We start from the raw sequence: 25,446 nt of genomic DNA, 5'->3' as shown, positions 1-25,446 counted from the left end.
AAATGTCTATTTTGTGTGGCCACCATTATTTTCCTTCTTAAATATTTTATTGCATTTTACAAGATACAATTTATTTGCATTGTTAGAGCTTTTTATACAATATAAAGATAAAACATTCAACAAAGCTTTGCAAATGAATAAAGATTGGTCAGGGAAAAATCATTCAAAATTATAGACTGACTTACTGTATAATAAGTAATGCTACTTAATATTGGTATATTGGACTGGTAGTGATAACCATTGAATAAAGAATAGATTGATGATATAAAATCAGTAAGCAAGTATAAATATTTATATAAATGTAAATATAGATTGGGGATAATGGCAATAGTGGGATGACAGTTAAGATATTGCAGGATAGTTGGTAGATATGTTACTGAAGCCAGGGCCAAGATCTGACTCTATGGCTTGGCAGTACCTGGCAAAAAACAGTCCTAAAACACCAACCATCCCAAGTATCCCTATTTGTATTAGAACCTTAAGGATTTGGAGCAATGTAGGAAAGATTTCCGGGCACAGGGGTAAGGGAAAAAAATGGGGGGGGGGGGACAAGGGGATTCCAGAGAGTATTATACAATTGGATATTTAGAGAATATATTAGTTGAAGAGTAAAGTAAATAGCATGGCCTGTTAGTTTATATTAAAGTATTATCCATATCTGGAGGAAGGTAAGGTTCGATCCATGGTTTCCATAATGATTCAAATTTGGTGATTTTGTCAAGATAGATTGCTTCAGTCTTAGCATGGATCATCGCTTGCATCACGCTTTGTAGAACAGATTGTATGCAAAGTGAGTTCGTTTTCCATGCTTTTGCGATGGCTTGGTTAGCTGCTGTTGTAACAAAGAGCAAGAGCTTGAATTTGCGCAGAGTCAGAATTTGAGGTTTATTATTCAACAATGCAACAGTATGATCAGGAGGTAAAGTAACTTTAAACATTGTGGAAAGGATTTTGAAAACTTTTATCCAAAATGAGTTGGCTATAGGACATTCCCACCAAATATGGATGTGAGTGCCTAATGTATTACAACCTCGGAAGCAATCGGAAGGGTATTGGTAGCTAAATTTAGCTATTCTAGCTGGAACTAAATACCATCTGGTAAGCACATAATTTGTTTCCAGGGCTACTATATACGGTGTGGCTGATTTAGTTGCTTGCCAGATCTGAGTCCAATTCAAGTCATCTGGGAGTAAGTGAAGATCTGTCTTCCATTTAGAAGTATAAGATGGGGGAGAGGAAGTTGCATGTGATAGCAATTGAACATATAAATCTGAGATAAGGCCACTTCTATGTGGATCTGATTTACAACTCCGTTCAAAAATGGAGAGTGTATGAGGTGTGGTATCTAATGATTTGGTATGGATCAAAAAGTTTTTGATTTAAAGATATCTGAAGGTTTCTGTCTTTGGTAGGTTATGTTGTTCACATAAAGTCGTGAAAGGAATTATGTTAGAGGATTGAGAGAATTGGATTCGTATTAAACCAGCTTTAGACCATGCTGAGAAGAAGGAAGGATTGTGGAGAAAGGAAAGAAGAGTATTTTATCGATATTGGGGTCCGAAACATGTTTTCAAGCTGTCCCAGATTGAAATGCTATCTTTGGTGTAGGGATTTGTGAGAGTTTTCCGTTGCCTGGGGGCAAGCCACAAGAGATTTTCAGTGGATAAGGGATTGCAGTCTATTGATTCAAGTGCTACCCATAGTGGTATTTCTTTGGTAGCATGGTATTTGGTCAATTGAGCCAGTTGTGCTGCATAATAGTATTTTATATCAGGTACTCCTAAACCTCCTCTGATTTTGGGGGAATACAGAGTATGCTTGGGTAGTCGAGGTTTAATTTTGTCCCAAATGTATTGGATAGTTTTCCGGAGAATGTGTAGGAAATGTGATGGGACTGGTATAGGAAGCACTCTAAAAAGGTAAAGGATCTTGGGAAGAATGGACATTTTAATAACTGTTTTTTGGCCCATCCATGCCAGAGGTAGAGATGACCATGCTGAGAGTAATTTAGTGAGTTGTGTTAGTAGGGGAGAGTAGTTACACATATAGAGATCTTTCAGATTGCTGTGAGGGTAATACCTAGATAGGTGATATGAGTTGTTGGCCAGGTAAACGGGAGAGACGTGTGTAATTGTGATTGGGGTTCAGGTGATAACAATATATTTAGAGCCTTGGATTTATGAGGATTTATTATAAGACCAAATAGATGTCCAAATTCTGTAAGGATGTTGAGAAGGACTGGTGTTGATAACAAGGGTTCAGTAAGAAATATTAGGACATTGTCTGCGAATAGGCAAATTTTATGGGGATGACCTCCAAGTTCAAGACCCCTAATGTTTGCATTGGAACAAATGAGTTGAGCTAAGGGTTCAATTGTTAAGGCGAAGAGGAGCAGGGATAGGGGACAACCCTGGCGTGTTCCTCTTTCAATATTAAAGGGATCAGAACAGAATCCCGAGTAGGATATAAATGCTTTTGGATGCTGATATAAGGCAGAAATCCATCTAAGGAATTGTGTACCGAATCCCCATCGAAGAAGGATCGAGTTTAAATAAGGCCAGGATGGCGAATCAAACGCCTTTCTGATATCTAATGAAAGTAAGCAGGTTGGGATACTATGGGTGCGTGCTGTGTGAGCTAAAAGCAAAGCACGACGTATATTGTCTCCTACTTGTCTGGAGGGGATAAATCCTGTTTGGTCCCAGTGAATTAGGGTTCCTATGATAGGATTGAGTCTGTTAGAGAGAACCTTAGCCAATAATTTAATATCAATATTGAGTATTGATATTGGTCTGCAATTAGACCAAGAGGTATCGTCTGTGTTTAGTTTTGGAATCATTGAAATTGAGGCAACCAATGATTCTGAACGGAAGGAGTGGTCTGTGAGAAGGGAGTTAAAGGCTTCCACCATAAGTGGGGATAGTAATGTTGCGAGTCGCTTGTAGTAAGTGGCTGAAAGGGCATCTATGCCCGGCCTTTATGTGGTTTAAGCGATTTTATTGCCATCTGTATTTCTATTTTGGTGATTGGTCTGTCTAGGGTTTCTTGTTGGGAATTGGAAAGGGAAGGCAGACAAATTGAGGACAGAAGTGGGTTTAATAGTTATTGATCAAAATCATGGGGATCTCTATATAGGTCAGACAGTTTTTTTTGAAATTCATGCAGATTTTTTTGTGGATTGCTGGTATGAGTATCTTTGGTTAGTTTTAGTCTAATGGGTTTTCGGGTTACAGGTTTTCTTTCGCAATGCAAGGGCTAAGAAAGTATCAGGTTTATTAGCCTTCATATAGAAAGTGTGTTTGGATTTTCTGAGAATCTTTGCCGTCGATTCCATCAAGAATAAATCAAGTTCCGAACGTGCTTTGTCATATTGTATTTTCGTGGACGGAAAGGGAGTGGTTTGGAATTTTTCCGATGCTGCATAAAATGCATTTTCCAACTTTTTGTGAAGTATTCTTTTATGTTTATGAAAGTGGGATGCTTGACTTATACAAACCCCTCTGATACATGGTTTAAGAGCTTCCCAACGAGTCAGGGGGTTTGTTTCGTCAGCATTGTTATTTGCAATGTAATCATTGATAGCTTTCTCAATTATTTGTCTATATGAGGAATTTGCTAATAAACCATCATTTATGTACCAGGTTCTGTGGTTTGGTTTTGGGATCAATGAGGAAAGGGATGTCATGACCATATTATGATCAGACCACGCACATGGTAGAATAAGTGAGTCTTGAATATATACTGAGAGTTTGATGTTGATAAAGAGGTAATCTATGCAAGAGATTTTTTTGTGGGGATGGGAGTAATAGGTATATTGTTGTTTTGCTGGGTTCTGTTCTCTCCAAGTATCGAGGAGAGAATATTGATTAAGAAGTTGTTGATATGTGTGACGGTGAGCCGTTGTTGGAGATGGGGATATGTCTAGGAATGGATAGGTTATTTGGTTCGAATCCCCACCTAATATTAGAGTGCCTCGTTTATGTCGTTCTACCACAGACAATAGGTGGGAAAGAAAAGACAGACATAAAAGGAGACTACTGTGATTTCACTGTCTTACAAGAGACCGAATAAAAGTAAATATTGATCTTCATGATATTTAAGTTCCGTTAGGAGCGTAAATGGTGTTGTATAATGAAAATCAATTAATACACCTCGCTGTTTGGTGTCAGCTGAAAAGTTGTAAACCTAGGGGTATTGACGACTAAAGTATTTTGAACAGGATTGGGATGAAAATTGTGTCTTTTGTAGGCATACTACATGTGCATTTCGTTTTGAAAAGGATCGAAAAGCTTTCATCCGTTTTGGGGGCGAGTTAAGACCTTGTACGTTTAGTGTTATTATATTTAGAGGGGCCATTTTTTAAGTTTAAAGAAAGTATTTTGGAGATAATTTATGTGATGTTCTCCCTGGGAGAAATTAGGGGGATAATGCTTAATGAGAGATTAGGGAAAGGCAAGGGTGGAGAAGGGATGTAGTCAGTGTAGGGGTAGGGGTCAACTGGTTAAGTGCGCCCTCAAACCTTTTCCTTGCTCAAGCTGAACTTGGACATCAAAAAGATCTTTCAATCGATTGGGTAAATCAAGACACCACACACAGTTGGATATCCAGAAATACAAATGTATTGTACCATTTCACATGTTATATAGGGCAACAATCTTTTATCAGTAGGGGCAAACCAAGGGGCGGTCCTTTAGTTTATCCAATCACAAGAGTGCAGGTATCACAAGTTACATATCACAAGTTATTACAAGTTATATTTTATATGACATGTGTGTATTTGCATAATATTCTGCTAAATGACGCGCCTGAAAGTACCCAAAATTTCCTTTGTCTAAATATACCTTTTTAGCTTGAATTCAGAGAAAATGAATAATATGGGAATAACCTTTTAAGATAATCTCGGGTCATGTACCATTGGCTTTAGGCCAGATGTGCGGTGAGCTAGCTAGCTAGTTCCTTTATATCTATTAAAAGGTTAACTTCCCTGTTTTCCTTGCTAGTAAATTTCCATTTTGACATTATAAAAGCCTTGCAATAGCATTTCATATAACTTGTATAAAAAGTTCAAAAGTTCAGGCCCCTTATCTAAAGTATATAGTGAACCAAAGTGCAGCCATTTTCCTTACAGTCAGTGTATTATTTATGTGTTCGTCAGGGAAATAAAAAGCTATAATTACAACTAAGAGTAAGATGGCTCTTAAATGGAGCTAGTATCCAAGGGGTGGTGAAAAAACACCAGCCAGTGGATACAATTTGTCCAAAGAGTGTCCAAATCAATCTGTTGGGCACTTAAGGATGTATTGGAGGTGAAGTGGTTATCTCCAGGACTAAGACGGCCATCAAATATGATTAGATAAAACAAAGATTATAACAATCGAGTCTCAAATACAATAAATGATTGAAGTAACAAGTATCGAACCAATTGGTAAGGTAAACTAGATCCACTATTCCAGAACAATGGTGTAACTAATGTATAAGAAGAATGAGATCATTGTTCTAGAATAGGATCTAAAAAAACAAACAAGTGTTTACTATATAAAAAAAGGACATGGAGAGGGAATGGTCTTCCTTATTTCCAATTATGAGGATAACAGCTCACCCTATATGGGTTTATAAGTTATGTTAAGTACTAGAAAAAAAAACAAGAACAAAAAACTAAAAGATCATATTCTATCTGAATAAGGGGGAGAAGTCTATAATTTGTGGAAATAAGGAAGGATAGAGAGGTAAGTACTATCTAGAAGTTTTAGGTTAGACAAAGTTTTAGGTTTATCTAGATTTCGTTTCAAGTATATACAAACAGATCAGAAATCAGGATGAAAACTTCAGTTTGTGCAGTGAATACTGTTTGGTGTAGTTGCATGTATACTGATACTAAAAGAATAGTTATCGCCCATTAAAGGATATACATATATATGTATGTATCAGTTCATTGGTTCCGCTTCTTGAGTAAGGGAAGCAAAGCGACTTCTTTTATGGATGCTGAAGGTTGCTTGTAGAGCAGGAATGTCTGTTTGATGATGAGGGGAGCCAGAGTCCTCTCGACATTTGGGGCCTTATGGCCCCAAATGTATGGTATAATATGGTGAAATTGAAGTACTTGTAAGGTTTCATCGCCTTTCTTTTAATGAGTGTTTGTTGAGAAAGGTCTTGATAGACTTGGTATCGATGACCCTGAAACATTAAGGAGTCTTTATTGCGGGCAGCTTCCAATAGTTGTTCTTGGTGTGGAAATAGTGTAATTTAATAACGATATCTCTGGGGGGACCATTTCCAATCGTTCGATGGGAATAGAATGGGCTAATTCCTGGAATAGTTCTGTAACTGTTGATTGAAGATCCTCAATTACCTCAGGAATACCCCTAATACGGAGGTTAGATCTTTTGTTTCTATTTTCTAAATCTTCAAGAGGATTTTGGAGGGAAGAGTATTCCTCCCTGTGGTATTCCAATTTCTTAGCATGGTTTGAAGTGGTGACATTAACTTCATCAACCCTTTGTTCTAATATAGAGGTGTGCCTTCCTACCTCATGAATTTCTCTTGTCAGTTTATCTGTTATGGCATCTGATGTATTCTAAAGCGCTTTATTAAGGACCCTTTCAAATTGAGTAATTAAATCAGAATTAAGCAATGTATTTTGTAAAGAATGAGGAATAATCCCAATATCACAGTCAAACTCGCTGAGCTGTGAGGAGACTGGAGGCTGCAGTTGCTTCTGTGAGTGAGACTGTGTGAGGTGAGAGGATAACGGCGCCACCATTTTAATGGTGGATCTAGTCAGCGGTTCTTGCATCTTTCCTGTCTTTAGTTTTGCTTTCCTCATGCTATACATCATCTCAAAATGTGCCTGGGAGTAGTAGCTAGGTACCTCTCACCGTAAAAGGTCCGTTTGTGAGGGAGACTTGAGTGTGGAGACCATCTTGTCCCGGTCGGAGTGGAGCGCTTAGGCGGACATGTCCGTCTCAGGCGGCCTTGCGCATGCAGACATGTCCGTCTCAGACGGCTTTGCTCATGCGCCTCTGGCCACAATTATTTTCCAGCACTGCCTTAACCCTCTTGGGCATGGAGTTCACTAGAGCTTCACAAGTTGCCACTGGAGTCCTCTTCCACTCCTCCATGATGACATCACGGAGCTGGTGGATGTTAGAGACCTTGCGCTCCTCCACCTTCCATTTGAGGATGCCCCACAGACACTCAATAGGGTTTAGGTCTGGAGACATGCTTGGCCAGTCCTTCACCTTTACCCTTGGCTTCTTTAGCAAGGCAATGGTCACCTTGGGGGTTTGTTTGGGGTCATTATCATGTTGGAATACTGCCCTGTGGCCAAGTCGCCAAAGGGAGGGGATTATGCTCGGCTTCAGTATGTCACAGTACAAGTTGGCATTCAGGATTCCCTCAATGAACTGTAGCTCCCCAGTGCCGGCAGCACTCATGCAGCCCCAGACCATGCCACTCCCACCACCATGCTTGACTGTAGGCAAGACACACTTGTCTTTGTACTCTTCACCTGGTTGCCGACACACACGCTTGACACCATCTGAATCAAATAAGTTTATTTTGGTCTCATCAGACCACAGGACATGGTTCCAGTAATTCATGTCCTTAGTCTGCTTGTCTTCAGCAAACTGTTTGCGGGCTTTCTTGTGCATCATCTTTAGAATAGGCTTTCAATTGGGATGACAGCTATGCAGACCAATTTGATGCAGTGTGCGGCGTATGTTCTGAGCACTGACAGGCTGACCCCCCACTCCTTCAACCTCTGCAGCAATGCTGGCAGCACTCATATGTCTGTAGCGATGGCCCCTGCGGGGTTGCTACGTGTTATAGCATCCACACATTTCACCCTGCTGCCAGACATCCATTAGACACACTTCTCAGTCAATGAACAGTCTTTTGCTTGTTTTTGTTTTTTTTTATTAGGGGATTGAACTCGGTTGGGGAAAAGGGACATGGGATGCCCATAGGATAAATTGTACTTTGTAGAATAAAAGTAACCGTGTCGTACTTCTCAGCAGGACATGATGGCTGACCCTAAACTTGACAGACTTTTACTTCAAAACGCTTCTTCTAGCACACTTCCTCCAGCACACTACTTCTCTGTCCAATTTTAGTAATCCTATCACACCATCAGAACATGACTAGGCCTCACTCTGAACAAGTCCCAGTGTCTTTACTTGATGGCCCTTTGTAGGCCGGGGCCTGCAGTACCCCTTTGTGGTAGCAACCAAATTACTTGAGAAGAATAAATGTAGATGGACTACTGATCCCAGCAAATCCGACTTGCTAATCCTGCCCGCCCTCCTGGCTGCAGCGTCTTGACACACAAACTGGCACAGTCTCTCCCTCTGGCTCTACATCCAGCTCCCCTGGCATGTCTCTTCCAGAGCTTTCCACTGTGCTTTCCACTCACCGACACCTGCCCTGGATCCTTCCTGAATTACTTTACTCCGGACGTGCATACCAACTGTCTCCTCCTGCTCCTCTTCCAGGACACCTCTCCATGACCGCGTAAGGAGAGGCTCCCTCCCAGCTCCTGAGCTCCCCGCCTGAGGTAAACCCCCTCCAGAAAGGGGGTTCCCTCAGACACGACAGTCAACCACTCCATCATCCAGTTCATCCAGCCGACAACTCCCCCCCAGCAGGCTGACCATGAGTATATGTAGGAGGCCTGCCCCCTGCCAATTCTAGTTGGGGATTGGTCAGAGTTCCTCACATGTACCCCATGTCACTCCAGCTCTCTGCCCTGCCCCTTTTCCAGAACATTCTCCCTGGAAACAGAGGAGGCGCCCAAGAGCTGAAGTACACGTCAGTCACCTACCACTCCCCTGCCCCCAGAACAAAACAAATAGGCCTGCTTAAAGCGGAGTTCCACCCATAAAATCAACTTTACATAAATCCATAGCATTCTCTTTGAGCAACAACATTTGGAAACATTTTTTTTTTACTCACTCAGTAACTACTGTTGCTATGGGGTCCCTTCTATTCTGCCACTTCCTGGTCCGCGGTGATTGACGTCATATCCCTCAGTGTCTGTGCTCCTGGGAGATGTGTGTTATCTTTCCCAGGAGTCAGTGGGCAGTGGCGAAGGCTAGAATCGCATTGTTTAGCCACTTCAGCCCCGGACCATTTGGCTGGCCAAAGACCAGCGCGTTTTTCGTGATTCGGCACTGGGTCGCTTTAACTGACAATTGCGCGGTTGTGCGACATGACTCCCAAACAAAATTGACATCCTTTTTTCCCCACAAATAGAGCTTTCTTTTGGTTGTATTTGATCACCTCTGCGGTTTTTATTTTTTGCGCTATAAACAAAAAAAAATGCAACAATTTTGGAAAAAAAGCAATATTTTTTACTTTTTGCTATGATAAATATCCCCAAAAAATATATAAATTTTTTTTTTCCTCAGTCTAGCGCTAGGCCGATACGTATTCTTCTACATATTTTTGGTAAAAAAAAAAAATAGTTTATTGATTGGTTTGCGCAAAAGTTATAGCATCTACAAAATAGGGGATAGTTTTATGGCATTTTTATTAATTTTTTTTTTTTTTTTTACTAGTAATGGCGGCGATCTGCGGTTTTTATCATGACTGCGACATTATGGTGGACAGATCAGACACTTTTGGCGCTATTTTTGGACCATTCACATTTATACAGCGATCAGTGCGATTAAAAATGCACTGATTACTGTGTAAATGTGACTGGCAGTGAAGGGGTTAACCAGTAGTGGGCGCTGCAGGGGTTAAGTATGTCCTAGGGATGTGTTCTAACTGTGGAGGGGCTGGGCTACGTGTGTCATGACACTGATCACCGCTCTCGATCACAGGGAGCTGTGATCAGTGTCCTGTCACTAGAAAGAATGGGGAAATGCTTGTTTACATCAGCATTTCCCTGTTCTTCCTCTTCGTGAGACAATCGCAGGTATCCCTGCTGACATCGAGTCTGTGGGACCTGCGATCAAACTCACGGAGCTCACTGCAGGCGCGGGCGCCCACAATGCCGCATCCTAAAGGGCAACGTATCTTGCCTGTACGTGCCATTCTGCCGACGTATATCGGTGTGAGCCGGTCGGCAAGAGGTTAGAGACTGGAAATTACGTGAGCAAAGGCAACAACGGGTCGGACACTTCCTCCTTCGCTGACTGTTGTTATGACAACAAGATAATAATCCTTTCCCTGCGCCCTGTGTAAACGGCGCATGCACAAGAACAGGAGGTGCATGCTGGGTATCCAGCATCACCATATCCAGAAAGACAATGCTAGTGGGCTTCAAATGCCCACACTAGAGATAGAAGCACTCTGCAGAGAAGAAATAAAAAGTAACACGGGAATTGAGCGGCGATTTCATTAATAACATGGATTAATAGTGTTTTAAATTGTTTAATAGAACGGATTACCTTTTAAAAAATAAATAAAATTCTCGGTGGAACTCCGCTTTAAATTTACCTGCACTGGCAGCTTACACAAAAAACCTTACACTTAGCACCTACCTAAGGTAGAGGGTATTACATGTATATTTTCCAAAGACAACCTCTGGATATGATGCTGAGCACGTGCACTCAACTTCTTTGGTCGACCATGGCGAGTTCTGTTCTGAGTGGAACCTGTCCTTTTAAACCGCTGTATGGTCTTGGCCACCGCACTGCAGCTCAGTTTCAGGGTCTTGGAAATCTTCTTATAGCCAAGGCCATCTTTATGTAGAGCAGCAATGGGATCAGAGGCTGAAAACTCATGTTCAAATGTAATGATAAATAAATAAATACAAACAGACTATAAACTTGGATAAAAATGGCTGTGGTCCTTTATTATTGGCATAATAATAAATACCAATTAGCTTACTAAAATCATACCAAAACAATAATAGTTCAGCCATCAAAGCTCGAACTATATTCAAACCATTAATACCAATAGCTCAGCCATTAAAGCTCAAAATTATATTATATATATATATATATATATATATATATATATATATATATATATATATATATAATGTATGTGTGTGTATATGTGTGTGTGTGTGTGTGTGTATATATATATATATATTCTATCTATAACATTAATATACCAATACCCCAAACGCCAGGCTATATTTGTATAGCCTGGCACCCCACCCGGCCACGGCCAATTCCACACAAGTTTGCAAATACAAGTTAAATATATCAAGCCCGATATCAGAAAGATGGACCATATCAGGGCGATAAAAACCATACAATCCACCTTCCAAATCAATGTGTCTATAAGAAAAACCTTGAACAGAAGGGATAAATTTAGTAATAAGTCTGTTCACCCTCTTCCTGATTTTTTCAAGATACAAGAGATCAGAAGTAATTAACCATTTCAATCGTGGAACAATCTCAGAAAAAATCAGGACTGAGGAGGGGAGGACAGAGCGTAAATGAAGAAAGTCAAGCTTAATTTGGGAAACTAAATCTAGAGTTTTATGAATCCCTAAATCATTACCCCCTAAATGAACAATAATAATATCAGGACTAGATAAAGAAGAAAGCAATTCCGTCAATAAAGAACGGAGATCAAACCAAGACAATCCACGGTAACCATGCCAATTAATAGCTGCACTGTCCAAATTTAAATTAGTTCCATAAACTCTGTTGGATGCTCAAATGCGTGCCCAGTAAATGAATGAATGTCCAATAAGCCATACAGTACGTGGAGAACCTAAAATCATAAAAAACACAAATTAGGTCTAATATAAGAATGGTAATAATTGGATTTCCAACCACCCAATTTTTTAATATCGGACTCAGAGAAACCCAGTTTGGCCGCTTCAGTCGCTGCGCCAATACGAAAAAAATGTGACTAGTAACATGTAAATGGTTCAAATCAAGTCAGACATTTTGTAAGGACAGCGGAAAATTGGCGTTGAGTAAGTGGAGATCCAGAGATGTGAAGCAATAATTGTGGCGAACCAATGAGTCGAGATTTTAAATATTTAGACAACCAGAAGAAGGCGCATACCGATGAACCGTATTATTGTTGTATAACAATCCACCGGCCCTTACCCAACTGATCAGTCTTGCTGAATCGTAGAAATATTTTAATAAAATTAGGGCCCATTGAAACATCAGAAAACCACAAACCATCCAAAGAAGATGAAGACTTAGGCAGCAATTCAGAAATGCGGAAGGCCCCGAAAAATAATAAACTAAAAGAGACCTTAAAAAGTAAATCTTCATCAGCAGAATAACAAACAAATGTAGAAGCCGCCATCGAATGTTGCAAAAATTGTAACGTAACCGGAACACGAGTGTCACTACGGAAACTGCGTTTATGGTAACCTTTGAGGGCCTGCTTAACTAAGAAAAAGGAGGAACAAGGTGGAAAGCCACGGCTTTTAAAAAAGAAAGAAATCCCTGCCAAAATTTTAACAAGATGGGAATATGAATAAGAGCGTTGCATCAAATGATCCAAAAATCGAAGAACTAAATTCTCAGAGATACAACTAGATGGAACGCCTAAAGAAGTCAAAAAGACATTCCACAATGACCATGCAGCGTTGTAATTTGCCCACGTGGAAGGTGCAAGAGAGTTCACTAATGCAACATTCACTGATTGCAAACTACGGACCATAGGTGTTCCGGGCAAGGTAGACCAAGGAGATCCGCTTCTGGGGCCAGTGCACGAAACCAATCTAGCTGAAAACATGAAAGAGAATCAGCAATCACATTAGTATACCCTGGGATGTATTTAACTTTAATCCATAAATTAAGTTCTAAACATTTAAGAACAATACACGCAAAACAGCTAAAACAGGCAAAGATTTAGAAGACAAACAATTAATCACATAGGCAACCCCCTTGTTGTCAGAATGAAACAACAAACGAGAATTGCGAAGGCGAGTACCCCAAAATTCCAAGGAAACCAGAATCGGGAATAATTCAAGGAGCACTATATTTTTAGTATAACCTAATGAAAACCAACAATCAGGCCAACATGCAGCCAACCAATGACCTTGATAAAAAGCGCCATAACCCGAACTCCCAGCTGCATCTGTGAATAAGGAAACAACTGAAGCATCCTGGAAAGGTGTTTGCCAAAAAGAACGGCCATTGTAAGACGTAAGAAATCATTCCAAACTAACAAGTCAGATACCAAAGAAGAAGTTATCTGCACAAAAAATGATTTTGAGATTTATAACCAGCAATACCTTTGTATAATCGTTTAGAAAAATTCGTTTAGGAATAATACGCGTAGCAAAGGCTAGTAAGCCCAACGAAGATTGTAACATACGAACCGTAACTTTAGGCTTGGAAAGGACAAAGGAAATCAAAAACCTTAAACGATCTAATTTGGCCTGAGGTAAACGACATTCCATCTTGTCAGTGTCAATGGTAACACCCAGGAATTCAATACAAGTCGTCGGCCAAACTGACTTTTCAAGGGCCAATGGGACTCCAAGACGTTGGAATGTTAAACGAAATTCAGTGAACAAATACAAGCATTCATTCATATTGGCTGGACCAAAAAATAAAAAATCATCAAGATAATGCAATACATTAGACGAACCTGTTAAGAAAGTAACCACCCACTCCAAAAATGTCGAAAAAATCTCAAAGTAAGTACAAGATAAGGAATAGCCCATGGGAAAGGCACTTATCATAATAATAAAAACCATTGTGATGAAAACCCAACGAGTTAAAAGCTGAAGGGTGTATGGGCAACAGACGGAAGGCAGATTTAATATCAGCTTTAGCCATAAAGGTAGATACACCTAAGCAGCGAATCCTGAAAATCGCCTCATCAAAAGAGGTATACGTAACAGTACTTAAATCGGGGTCGATTTCATCATTAAGAGAAAAACCAGCAGGGAAAGACAAATGATGGATAAGGCGGAAACTATTAGGTTCTTTCTTAGGAACTAAACCTAAAAGGAGACACACGAAAATCAATAAATGGAGGAAATAAAAAGGGGCCCGCAATTTCACCGGTGTTACACCCAGCACGAAAATTATCCTTAGAAGGAGCACCCATGTTGGAATGCAATTTTTTGAAACAATGAGAAGCAGGGTGATTACCTGAACAAGAAGCACATTCATGTTTATAACGGCATGAATTCGGCCATTTACATTGCCCTTCATTAAAACCGAAACAAAAACCTTTCTTAAGTTGTAAATGTTGGGAAGATGACACAGGCAATGTGGGCTTACGTGGTATGAGAAGGTTCAACCACAAACCGACATCTTTTGTCCCCCAAGCCATATTTTTATGTATAGCAAGTTTTTGTCGAAATGACTCGTCGTAAAAAAACCAAGCCAAACCAGGAAAATTCTTGTATGCTTCAAGTATAATTTCAAGATGCCTAAAAAGGCCACTGCAGAGCTCCGGGTGCCGTTCACCCATACGCTAGAGAAAATACAAAAGGCTTGGAGCCAATTGTTAAAATTGCGCGGAGCAGATTTTCTCTTATCATCTCATTCTTATCTGAATCTTTACTATCCAGGCGATTTTCTTTAAATGAGGGCAAAAGAGAAAGCAGCTCAACATATTCGCCTTTCCAAATTTTGGTTTTGATAGACGGCGATAAATGGAAGCCAAGCGGAGAAATTTCACATGTTATTGCTTCTTTAAAGCAACTTTCAGGAACTGAATGTGAAGATGGATTTAATAAAGGCAGAACATTAGCCTTATCGATCGTTGGAACTTGCGCAGGCGGTCGCACATCCACAGTAGGTAAAACCCTAACATTTAAACCATCAGAAAAACATTTATTAAAATTTTCTGCAAATGAAGCAAAAGAAGACATCCACAACATCAAATTATGTAGTTGATTAGACTCACCACTAGGTGTCATCTGTGGTATAGATTGTGCTGAAACCATAGGTCTTGCAGACCCCAAATTGACTTCAGAAACAGCCTGTGCAGAATGCATTGAACCAGAGGGGTTTGCTGTAGGAAAAGAACAAGCACTAATGGCATCAGAAATCAGCAAAGGACGCATCATAGGAGAAGGCAAAACATCATTCATATCGTCAATTGGTAAATCAGGAAGGAAAGAAGAAGAAGACAAAGCAGTACCATCACCAGCATTAAAATTAATTTTAATTTCATTTTCTGAGGTAACAGGCAATAATAAATCATTATCCCACAGAGATCGTTTACCATTACCTTTGTTTTTACTTTTCTTTTTTGCTGGAGGTCCCCGGGATTCGATCCGGTGGACCGACGTCAGTTTCGCTGACTGCTCTATGCCAGTATCTACTGCGCATAAGCCATGTCCCGTCGAAGGATCCGAGCCAGCTGCCGAAGTGAAAGGAGGCTCCACCGGCGTCATCACAGGCGGAGTCGCGCTGTCAATCATTGCGGGGGCCCAGGAAACAGCTGGAGGACGAACCGGAGGAGGAGCCCTGGACGGAAATGATACACTGTAGGGCCTTAAAGAGAAGCCATAACCGGAGGAGGCTGTGGGAAAGAGAGAGGGGGAGAAGGAGGAGGAAAAGAGGCAGATGAAACCGGAGGAGCCGCTGAGGAAAGGCAGAAACGCATCCAGGAATCCCCGTCAGGAGCAGAGGCCCGCTCCATCATCTGACGCAGTAGATTTTCCATTTTCAATAGGTGAGGAGACAGACTCAGGAGATGCTTCTTCTTGAAGTGCTACGGTTGGTCTGATGACCATTAAACATCTTGATTCTTCTAGTCACCTGACCTTTCTTAGAAACTGCCAGAATTTTTTAAAAATAAAGTTTATTGATAACAGTTAAGTGATCAATATATTAATTTACAATAACTGCTATTTGTTTCAGTCCCTGTTCCCATAGGCAGGGGTCGCTAATGAGCTTCTCCTGCCTTTCATTCTTTTTTTAGATCCTCAGAGAGTTCTTTGCCATGAGGTGCCATGTTGAACTTCCAGTCACCAGTATGAGAGAGAGAGAGTGAGAGCGATAACACCAAATTTAACACACCTGCTCCCCATTCACACCTGAGACCTTGTAACACTAACAAGTCACATGACACCAGGGAGGGAAAATGGCTAATTGGGCCCAATTTGGACATTTTCACTTAGGGGTGTACTCACTATTGTTGCCAGCGGTTTAGACATAACTGATTCGGCCCCGGAAGATTTTACCCCCTTCCTTACCAGAGCACTTTTTGCGATTTGGCACTGTGTCAATTTAACTGACAATTGCGCGGTTGTGCGACATTGCACCCAAACAAAATTGACGTCCTTTTTTTCCCACAAATAGAGCATTCTTTTGGTGGTATTTGATCACCTCTGCGGTTTTTATTTTTTGCACTATAAATAAAATAAAGATCGTCAATTTTTTTTAAAAAAGCAATATTTTTTACTTTTTGCTATAATAAAAATCCCCCAAAAATATATAAAAAAAACCTATTTTTCCCTCAGTTTAGGCTAATATGCATTCTTCTACATATTTTTAGTAAAAAAAAAAAAAAAAAAAAAAAAAATCGCAATAAGGGTATAATGATTGGTTTTCGCAAAAGTTATAGCGTCTACAAAATAGGGGATAGATTTATGGCATTTTTATTATTAATTTTTTTTTACTAGTAATGGCGGTGATCTGCAACATTATGGCGGACACATCGACAATTTTGACACATTTTTGGAACCATTGGCATTTTTACAGCGATCGGTGCTATAAAAATGCATTTATTACTGTAAAAACGTCGCTGGCAGTGAAGGGGTTAACCACTAGGGGGGGATCAATGGGGTTAATGTGTTCCCTATTGACTGTGTAGGGGAGATGACAGATCGTTGTTCATACTCTGTATGAACAGACGATCTGTCTGTTCTCCCCTCAGAGAACCAGGGTCTGTATGTTTACACACACAGATCCCGGTTCTCCGTGTGCCCCTAGCGATCGCGGGAGCCCGGCGGTGATCGCGACCGCCAGGCACTCGCATCGGCTCCATGGGTGAGCGGGGGCACGCACGTGCCCCTAGTGGCCAAATATAAAAGCGATGTAACATGACATTCATTCACGCAACCGAGCCATGTTGTCGCAGTACAACTGCGGCGGCTGGTTGGCAAGCGGTTAATGGCTGTGTGTTGAGTTATTTTGAGGGGACAGCAAATTTACACTGTTATACAAACTGTACACTCACTACTTTACAATGTAGCAAAGTGTCATTTCTTCAGTGTTGTCACATGAAAAGATATGATAAAATATTTACAAAAATGTGAGGGGTGTACTCACTTCTGTGAGATACGGTGGATGCTCACATAGATTAAGAAAAAAGTGAAAAATTACTGCGCATCAAAAATAAATATAAATAATAATGACCATCTATGCTGCAGAGTCCTATATGTGACACAAACACACAGAAATCGAGTGAGAAAAATATTGACTCGCGCTTAAACCAAAAAAACTAATACGTGTATAACTGAAAAAAAGTTCCCAACCTATTTGTGAACAAAATTAACATGTTATAAATATGATGTGACAAAAACTAAATGCCAGGGTGGGAGATTAGTCCAACCTGGTAAATCAAATTGGTACATGAACCTAAGCATACAAACGTAAAGAATGTATAAGGAAAGTAAAATGACTTGATTTGGAAAAAGGTGTAAAAGAAGAAAGTCCATGTACAAAAACACCCCAAAAGTGCTGTAATTATGCCAAAAAGTGTCCAAATGTATGAAATCCCAGATGTGTGGGTCCGCCACCATAAATGAAGTGCCTGGCCGCTTACCGGAACCCCATGACCCCCCGTTACAGAGGGTCTAAATGGGCATTGTAGTCCTGCTGCTTCGGAAAACCCGGGAACCAGAATGGAGACCAGATTGGAACCTCTGAAGCTGTGGTACTGTAAAGGCTGTATTGCGGGTGGATCCACAGGGAAAGACAAAGCTCAGCCCTCAATGGAGTATGGACATCATGTGGGGGAAACAGAAGAAGGCTCCCATAGTGTAAAATCAATTGGTATTTATTAAAAAAGTATAGTAAACACTCACATGTAAAAAAGCAATATGTCCTCTGATGAGAGGCAGTCTGTGACACTGGCCGGATGTTCACAGGCCGCCCGTCCTGCTGGAGTAACAACGACAGAGGGACTTTCTTCTTTTACACCTTTTTCCAAATCAAGTCATTTTACTTTCCTTATACATTGTTATTCTTTACGTTTGTATGCTTAGGTTCATGTACCAATTTGATTTACCATTGGATATATTTTCTTAAAGGGGAGGTTGGACTAATCTCCCAACCTGGCATTTAGTTTTTGTCACATCATATTTATAACATGTTAATTTTGTTCACAAATAGGTTGGGAACTTTTTTTCAGTTATACACGTGTTAGTTTTTTTGGTTTAAGTGCGAGTCAATATTTTTCTCGCTCACATAGATTGGACATATTCACTCACCGACCACTTTATTAGGTACACCTGTTCAATTGCTTGGTAACACAAATTGCTAATCAGTCAATCACATGGCAGTGACTCTATGCATTTAGGCATCTAAACGTGGTGAAGACAACTTGCTAATACTCAAACCAAGCATGAGAATGGGGAAGAGAGGATTTAAGTGACTTTGAACGTAGCATGACTGTCGGTGCCAGACGGGCCGGTCTGAATATTTCAAAAACTGATAATCTACTGGGATTTTCACACACAACCATCTCTAGGGTTTACAGAGAATGGTCCAAAAAAGAGAACATAACCAGTGAGCAGAGGTTATGTGGAAGAAAATGCCTTGTTGGAGGAGGAGAATGGGCAGACTGGTTTGAGATGATAGAAGGCAACAGTAACTCAAATAACCACTTGTTACAACCAAGGTGTGCAGAATACTATCTCTGAATGCACAACACATCGAACCTTGAAGCAGATGGGCTACAGCAGCAGAAGACCACACCAGGTTCTACTCCTGTCAACTAAGAACAGGAGGCTACAATTCGCACAAGCTCACCAAAATCGGACAATAGAAGATTGGAAAAACAATGCCTGGTCTGATGAGTCCCGATTTCAGCTGCAACATTCAGATGGTAGGGTCAGAATTTGGCATAAAAAACATGAAAGCATGGATCCATCCTGCCTTGTATCAACAGTTCAGGCAGGTGGTGGTGGTGTAATGGTGTGTAGGGGACATTTTCTTGGCACACTTTGGACCCCTTAGTGCCAATTGAGCATTGTTTAAATGCCACGGCCTACCTGAGTATTGTTGCTGACCATGTCCAATCCTTTTATGACTACAGTGTACACATCTTCTGATGGCTACTTTCAGCAGGATAATGCACCATGTCACAAAGCTCAAATCATCTCAAATTGGTTTCTTAAAACACTGAGACAATGAGTTCACTGTACTCCGATGGCCTCCACAGTCACCAGATCTCAATCCAATAGAGCACCTTTGGGATGTGCAGCCAACAAATCTGCAGCAACTGCGTGATACTATCATGTCAATATGGACCAAAATCTCAGAGGAATGTTTTTAATGCCTTGTTGAATCTATGCCAGGAAGAATAAAGGCAATTCTGAAGGCAAAAGGGGGTCCAACTTGGTACTAGCAAGGTGTACCTAATAAAGTGGCCAGTGAGCAGTGGCGGCTGGTGCTCAAAATGTTTGAGGGGACGCAAACAAACTATAAAATACTAAAACCCCCTCTGAATCAATTGCAGCCTCACTGTGCCCATCAAACGCAGCCACGTGTGCCCATCAAACGCAGCCACGTGTGCCCATCATATGCAGCCACTGTGCCCATCATATGCAGCCACTTGTGCCCATCATATGCAGCCACTTGTGCCCATCATATGCAGCCACGTGTGCCCATCATATGCAGCCACTGTGCCCATCATATGCAGCCACTTGTGCCCATCATATGCAGCCACTTGTGCCCATCAAATGCATCCACTTGTGCCCGTCATATGCAGCCACTTGTGCCCGTCATATGCAGCCACTTGTGCCTGTCATATGCAGCCACCTGTGCCCGTCATATGCAGCCACCTGTGCCCGTCAAATGCAGCCACTCATGCCCTTCATATGCAGCCACCTGTGCCCATCATATGCAGCCACTTGTGCCCATCACATGCAGTCACCCATGCCCATCATATGCAGTCACTTGTGCCCATCATATGCAGCCACCTGTGCCCATCATATACAGCCACTGTGCCCACCGACCCCCCCCCCCCACTCGCAGGGCTCGCGGCTAGCATATGTAAGGACAATTACATCACCAGCATCCTGCACTTTAGTTTCCGTGTTAAGCAGGGCATGGAATGAACTAGCCCGCAGCTGATTGGATTAAAAAATAGTGCAAAGTGGAATTTCGGATATTGATGAGCTCAGAGGACACCCAAGCTCATCTCCAGCATTGTACACCCGTTTCCCCACTTCATATAACATATACATATTATGACAACATTTCCGTTCTTTTAACAACTATCACTAGAACATACAGGGAGAATGAATTTTAAATATCATTAACTGATTTATTTATGAAAAGCAACTACCACTTAACACATTTCTGTGCTATTAATATAAACTGTCCAATTCTGTCATCATTGTTGCAGTAAAGTTCCCCCCATGCTCCAGTGATATGTATTATGATCACAGACATTGTGCAGACCTCTTGGCAGCAAGCATCTCTGTTTGTGTGTTCTGATCCCCTCAAGCCACATGTGAACACACGCTGATTAGATTTGCTTTTCACTAACTACCAGGTGTCAGACATCTCCATGTAATCTCACTCCCACACATGAGATGATAATACACCAGCTTTTTCATCTATTTTTTATAACAATTTCTTAAAGTGGAAAGAAATCCATTATCGCCCATACACCCAATCTGAAGACAGTTGAGGTTATTTGAACGAGACACCAACAATTTGCTAACCATCTTACCATCAAGGTACATATCCTAGCACAGACAGCTACTGAGCATGTTTTCCAACCAGATAGAGCTGCTATTAAAAGGAAACTATGGGGAAATTTGAGCTATTGTTGTAAAGTGGTTTTCATCTACATGAGATTGTATACGTCATATGAAGATCACTGCATTCACACTCTAATGACTATATGTATATCTGGCACAAAGAGTATTCAGCATACCTGCAAAAAAAAACTGCTTTCATAAAAGTACAAAAACCCCGGTTGTTTTGTGGCCAGGGCCATCATCAAATCTGTAAAGCTACTCCTGTAGAGGGACATACACCAATCAGTCATAACATTAGGACCACTGGCAGACTAGCTTGTTACAACGGCATCTGAAAGCGGGTGGAATGTTAGGCAGCATGTTGTCCCTGAAGTTGTGTGTTGAAAGCAGAAAAAATGGGCAAGCGTATGGGTTTGAGCAACTTTGACAAGGGCCAAATTGTAAGGGCTAAACGACTGGATCAGAGCATCTCCAAAACTGCAGCTCTTTTGGGATGTTCCCGGTCTACAATAGTCACAACCTACCAAAAGTTGTCCAAGGAAGGAAAACTGGTGAACCAGTGATAGGGCCATGGGCAGCCAAGGCTCACTGATGGACATGGGGAGCGAAGGCTGTGTAGTCTGATCCAATAGGAGATCTACCGTAGCTCAGATTGCTGAAAAAGTTAATGCTGGTTGACATGTCAAATCAGAGGCCAAATCGAAGCCTATTGCCAGCAATGGCATCGTCCAAATCGGTGCGACGCCAACTTTGCAGCACTGCATCAATTCCCAAAAGTAGTTTCTGCACTACGTTTGGCAACTTCGGGGGCAATGTCAATAGACATCTGTGCATGATCCCGCACAGATGTCTGTCAAATAGCCCTCGAAGTCAGACTGAAATGCAGATTTAAAATCGTGTGAGTTCAGTTTCAGTCCGAATTTTTGGCTGAATTCGGACCTGAAACGGACCAGAAGACACACAGGACTCCTGTGCAATTCGGTCCGGAGACGTATGAACCTGCTCCATAGAAAACTGGTTATAGTTTTCTAACATGATAATTGGATGCGGGGAAACCCACTTCCAATTCGCAATAGTGTGAACCCAGTCCTAATGTGGCCCTTTAGGCTGGGTTCACAATATTGCGAATTGCATGTGGATTTCCCCAAATCCAATTCGCATTTCAGGAGATTGTGACCGGCCCTCTATGGAGCCGGTTCACACATCTCCGAAGCTAATTGCACAGGAGACCGGTGTGTCTTCTGTTTCCGTATTCAGCCAAAAATTCGAACTTAAATCGAACCTGAAACGGTGAACAGGGACACACCGGACCACTGCTGTGAGCCGCTCCATGCGGCAGTGTGAACCCAGCCTTAAAGTGTTACTAAACCCACAACAGTAAAATCTGTCTGTATATGCAGAATAGCATGCTTGTTATACTCACTGTGGAACTTAAGAGGTTAATCCTCTGTATTGTGTAAAAAGGCTCTTTGATTCTGTATGGACAGATCCTTCCCTCCTGCAGGGTCTTTCCAGGCAAGGCCAGATAAGACAGAGTCTGAGTGGGTCCCATTGCACATGCTCAGTTTGGTCTCTTGCTGGAGAGAATATTTCCTTGTTGAGCTGAGCTTTTCATGTCACATGATATTGACAACACACATGTGGGCGTGTATACAGATCCTTAATGACAGCCCAGTCTCTCCCTCCTCCTCCATGCCCAGTAACTAAAAAAGAACACAGTGGGTGGGATGCCACATCTTGATTGATGGATGCTCTGCCTACCATACCAGCATGAGGACACAGGCTATAGTGGAAATCCCCTCCTACCTGAACACTCAGCACTCGGGCAGACCCTGCATTTTATCATGTGACTCTGGTATACAGATCAGCCAAAAGGGTATATAGTGGCAGTATTTTGTGAGGGGGCAGATGATCTATTTTCATATTACTGGTTTTAGTAACACTTTAAGCATGAATAAAATTTCTACTCCCCAACAAAAAGTTTTTTTTTTTTATAAATAGTTTTTGCTTTGCTTTGTTTTGCATGTTCCAGCCCCTATGCCATTTGCTTTACAATCCCTTGCCTATTAGCCTATAAATTTGCCATTACTGTTTTTTTTAATATTTGGCTCCCATTGACTTCAATGGAGTAAAGGTTCAGCATCTGAACTTCAGAAACGTTCCCAGAACTCAGCCTGAACCAAACCCAGGTACATTTAGCTCATTCCTAGTGGGGAATAAATACCTCTTTCAAACATGTTGCATTAGCCCACTTTCCAATTTTCAATACAAATTAGGACCCCAGTATGACAGTATTTCTATACGCCACACTACATGCTACAGAGATATTGTCAGTATATCACATTAGTACAGATACAGGGAGTCACTTGTTAAAAGCAATGTACAACTAAGTAGCACAATCCAATAAAGATTTTCTACATATTAAAGCAGTATTAAACCCAAAACCAGAAATGTAATATATTGCAGTTTACGAATCTTTAGATGTGGGGGCTGCATTAGTATTCTGTTTTAGGTGTTTTTCGTTGTTTTCATCTGGCGATCAGGTCAGCAACTCACCTCCTGTATTAGAGTGCCCTTACTCTGGATGAAGGAGCAACAGAGACACCTTTAGACAGCAGCTCTGTTAATCTGGGGAGAGGGTAGTGTTGGATGCACTAGCAGATTTAGATACACTAAACAAATTGAAGCCAAACTCTAGCTAGCACTTTCTAAGCAGTTACAGCAACGGTTTTGGTTCTTTTGGCATGAAGCTTTTACATACATGAATAAAATCTGATCATTGTAAGCACCCCTGTCAGTGTTAAATGGTTTGTCTCAACCCTTTTGCCCCGTACACACGGTCGGACATTGATCGAACATTCCGACAACAAAATCCATGTATTTTTTCGGACGGATGTTGGCTCAAATTTGTCTTGCATACACATGGTCACACAAAGTTGTCGGAAAATCCGATCGTTCTGAACGCGGTGATGTAAAACACGTACATCAGGACTATAAATGGGGCAGTAGCCAATAGCTTTCGTCTCTTAATTCATTCTGCGCATGCGTGGCACTTTGTGCGTTGGATTTGTGTACACACGATCGGAATTTCCGACAACGGATTTTGTTGTAAAAGAAAATTTTATAGCCTGCTCTCAAACTTTGTGTGTCGGAAAATCCGATGGAAAATGTGTGATGGAGCCCACACACGGTCGGAATTTCCAACAACAAGTTCCTATCACACATTTTCCGTCGGAAAATCTGACCGAGTGTACAGGGCATTTGACCACTACATCTGCAGGTCAGCATGTTCTTTTGAAAAATAAGACTTACTGGCAGGATCGCCAGGTGAAAATAAAGGAAAGAAAGCCTAAAAAAGAAAAACAAATGCAGCCATCACATCTAAGAATTAGTAAGCTGCAATATAATAAATGTACGTTTTTGGGTTTAATACCATTGTTTTACCTTTTTTGTTTTCTATCCTAACATTTACATTTACAGTTTATAAAGCAACATAACAGATGAGAAATTAGTGCGGTTGCCCAGTACTTCTATTCACTATATCGCACTTCTCTAAATAAGCAGTGCCAAGTTCAAGCCCGTAAATTCTGACTGTTGAGAGAAATGCACTAGGGATAGGAAAGGAAGAGTCTGGTTGTTATATGAAACAAGGGCAGTTCACCTTTATGCGATCTTATGCATGCAGAATTGTAATATGTAATTATTTCTTCTCCCTGATCACTTTTTCCTAGAAATTGAAGGAGAATTGGTATTATACATGACACATTGCTCTGTACCTGAGTCCTGTCTGTCTGGCAATCCTCCTCTGGGGTTTAAGCATTTCTTTTCTGCTTCAGGTAGACAACTTCTTTGCCTTTCTCCTGCAAATAGGGCCTGTTACAAAGTAGCCGAGATCGGTTTCTGCATTATGCTCAGGTAACACTCAGGCTGGTAGCTAAGCATTTATGATGAAAGCTTCCTCTATAAAAGCAGTATTGTACAGGTACAGCATGTAAACAAAGGCTGAGTATGGAGATCCCTCGGTGCACGACTCTGCTGTTGACAGAGATGGCAGTTAAATGTTTCCTTGTGCAGTCACTGTGTGTTTACTAGCTAATCCTATAGAAAAACCAGTCTCTACGTTGTCATGCACAGTTACTGTCTACAGTGTTGTGTGCGAATAGGAAAGTTTCTAGTTTAATACTAAATAAGTTTTCTTTAATCCTTGCTGTCAAGGGACAAACAAAAGCCAGGTTACCATATGGATTCCTGTGCTTTTAAGGCCTAATGCACACTGGACATTCTAAAAATGCCAGTAGCGTTAGCTGTAGAAATCTGTAGAATTAGTTTTTCAGTAGCGTTTTTCAGCTTTTTTTTTAGCAAAGCTTTACTCCCACAAAAACGTATGGCTCAAAAACGCTGATAAATGCAGAATAGCCGCGTTTTTCAGCTTTTATCAGAATAAGGCCTCATGGACACTTTCTGCAGCTAATACATTCCCCAGCATGTTATACTATGTGTTCATGCACACTTTGGGGGTTATTTACTAAAGGCAAATCCACTTTGCACTGCAAGTGCACTTACAGTGGGGACGGAAAGTATTCAGATCCCCTTATATTTTTCAATCTTTGTTA

The 25,446-nt window shown here is 41.1% G+C and overlaps 1 protein-coding gene across 4 annotated transcripts in view; it reads right to left on the bottom strand.

Annotated features, from left to right (window-relative positions):
- The window catches only part of LOC141103471 (uncharacterized), a 277,006-nt gene extending 252,089 nt beyond the window's left edge, over nucleotides 1-24,917 (bottom strand). For 3 of the 4 annotated variants that reach the window (XM_073593098.1, XM_073593101.1, XM_073593100.1), the window contains exon 1: nucleotides 24,610-24,917. In XM_073593098.1, coding sequence (XP_073449199.1) covers nucleotides 24,610-24,653 — 44 coding nt within the window. In that variant the 5' untranslated portion in view covers nucleotides 24,654-24,917. The remainder of the gene's footprint in view (nucleotides 1-24,609) is intronic. The other variant, XM_073593099.1, reaches the window with a different exon arrangement.
- Nucleotides 24,918-25,446: the final 529 nt, after the last annotated feature.

Source organism: Aquarana catesbeiana, linkage group LG07 (genome assembly GCF_042186555.1).
Source record: "Aquarana catesbeiana isolate 2022-GZ linkage group LG07, ASM4218655v1, whole genome shotgun sequence".
In the NCBI taxonomy this organism is placed as follows: domain Eukaryota; kingdom Metazoa; phylum Chordata; class Amphibia; order Anura; family Ranidae; genus Aquarana; species Aquarana catesbeiana.
This window is presented reverse-complemented; position numbering and strand designations above follow the sequence as displayed.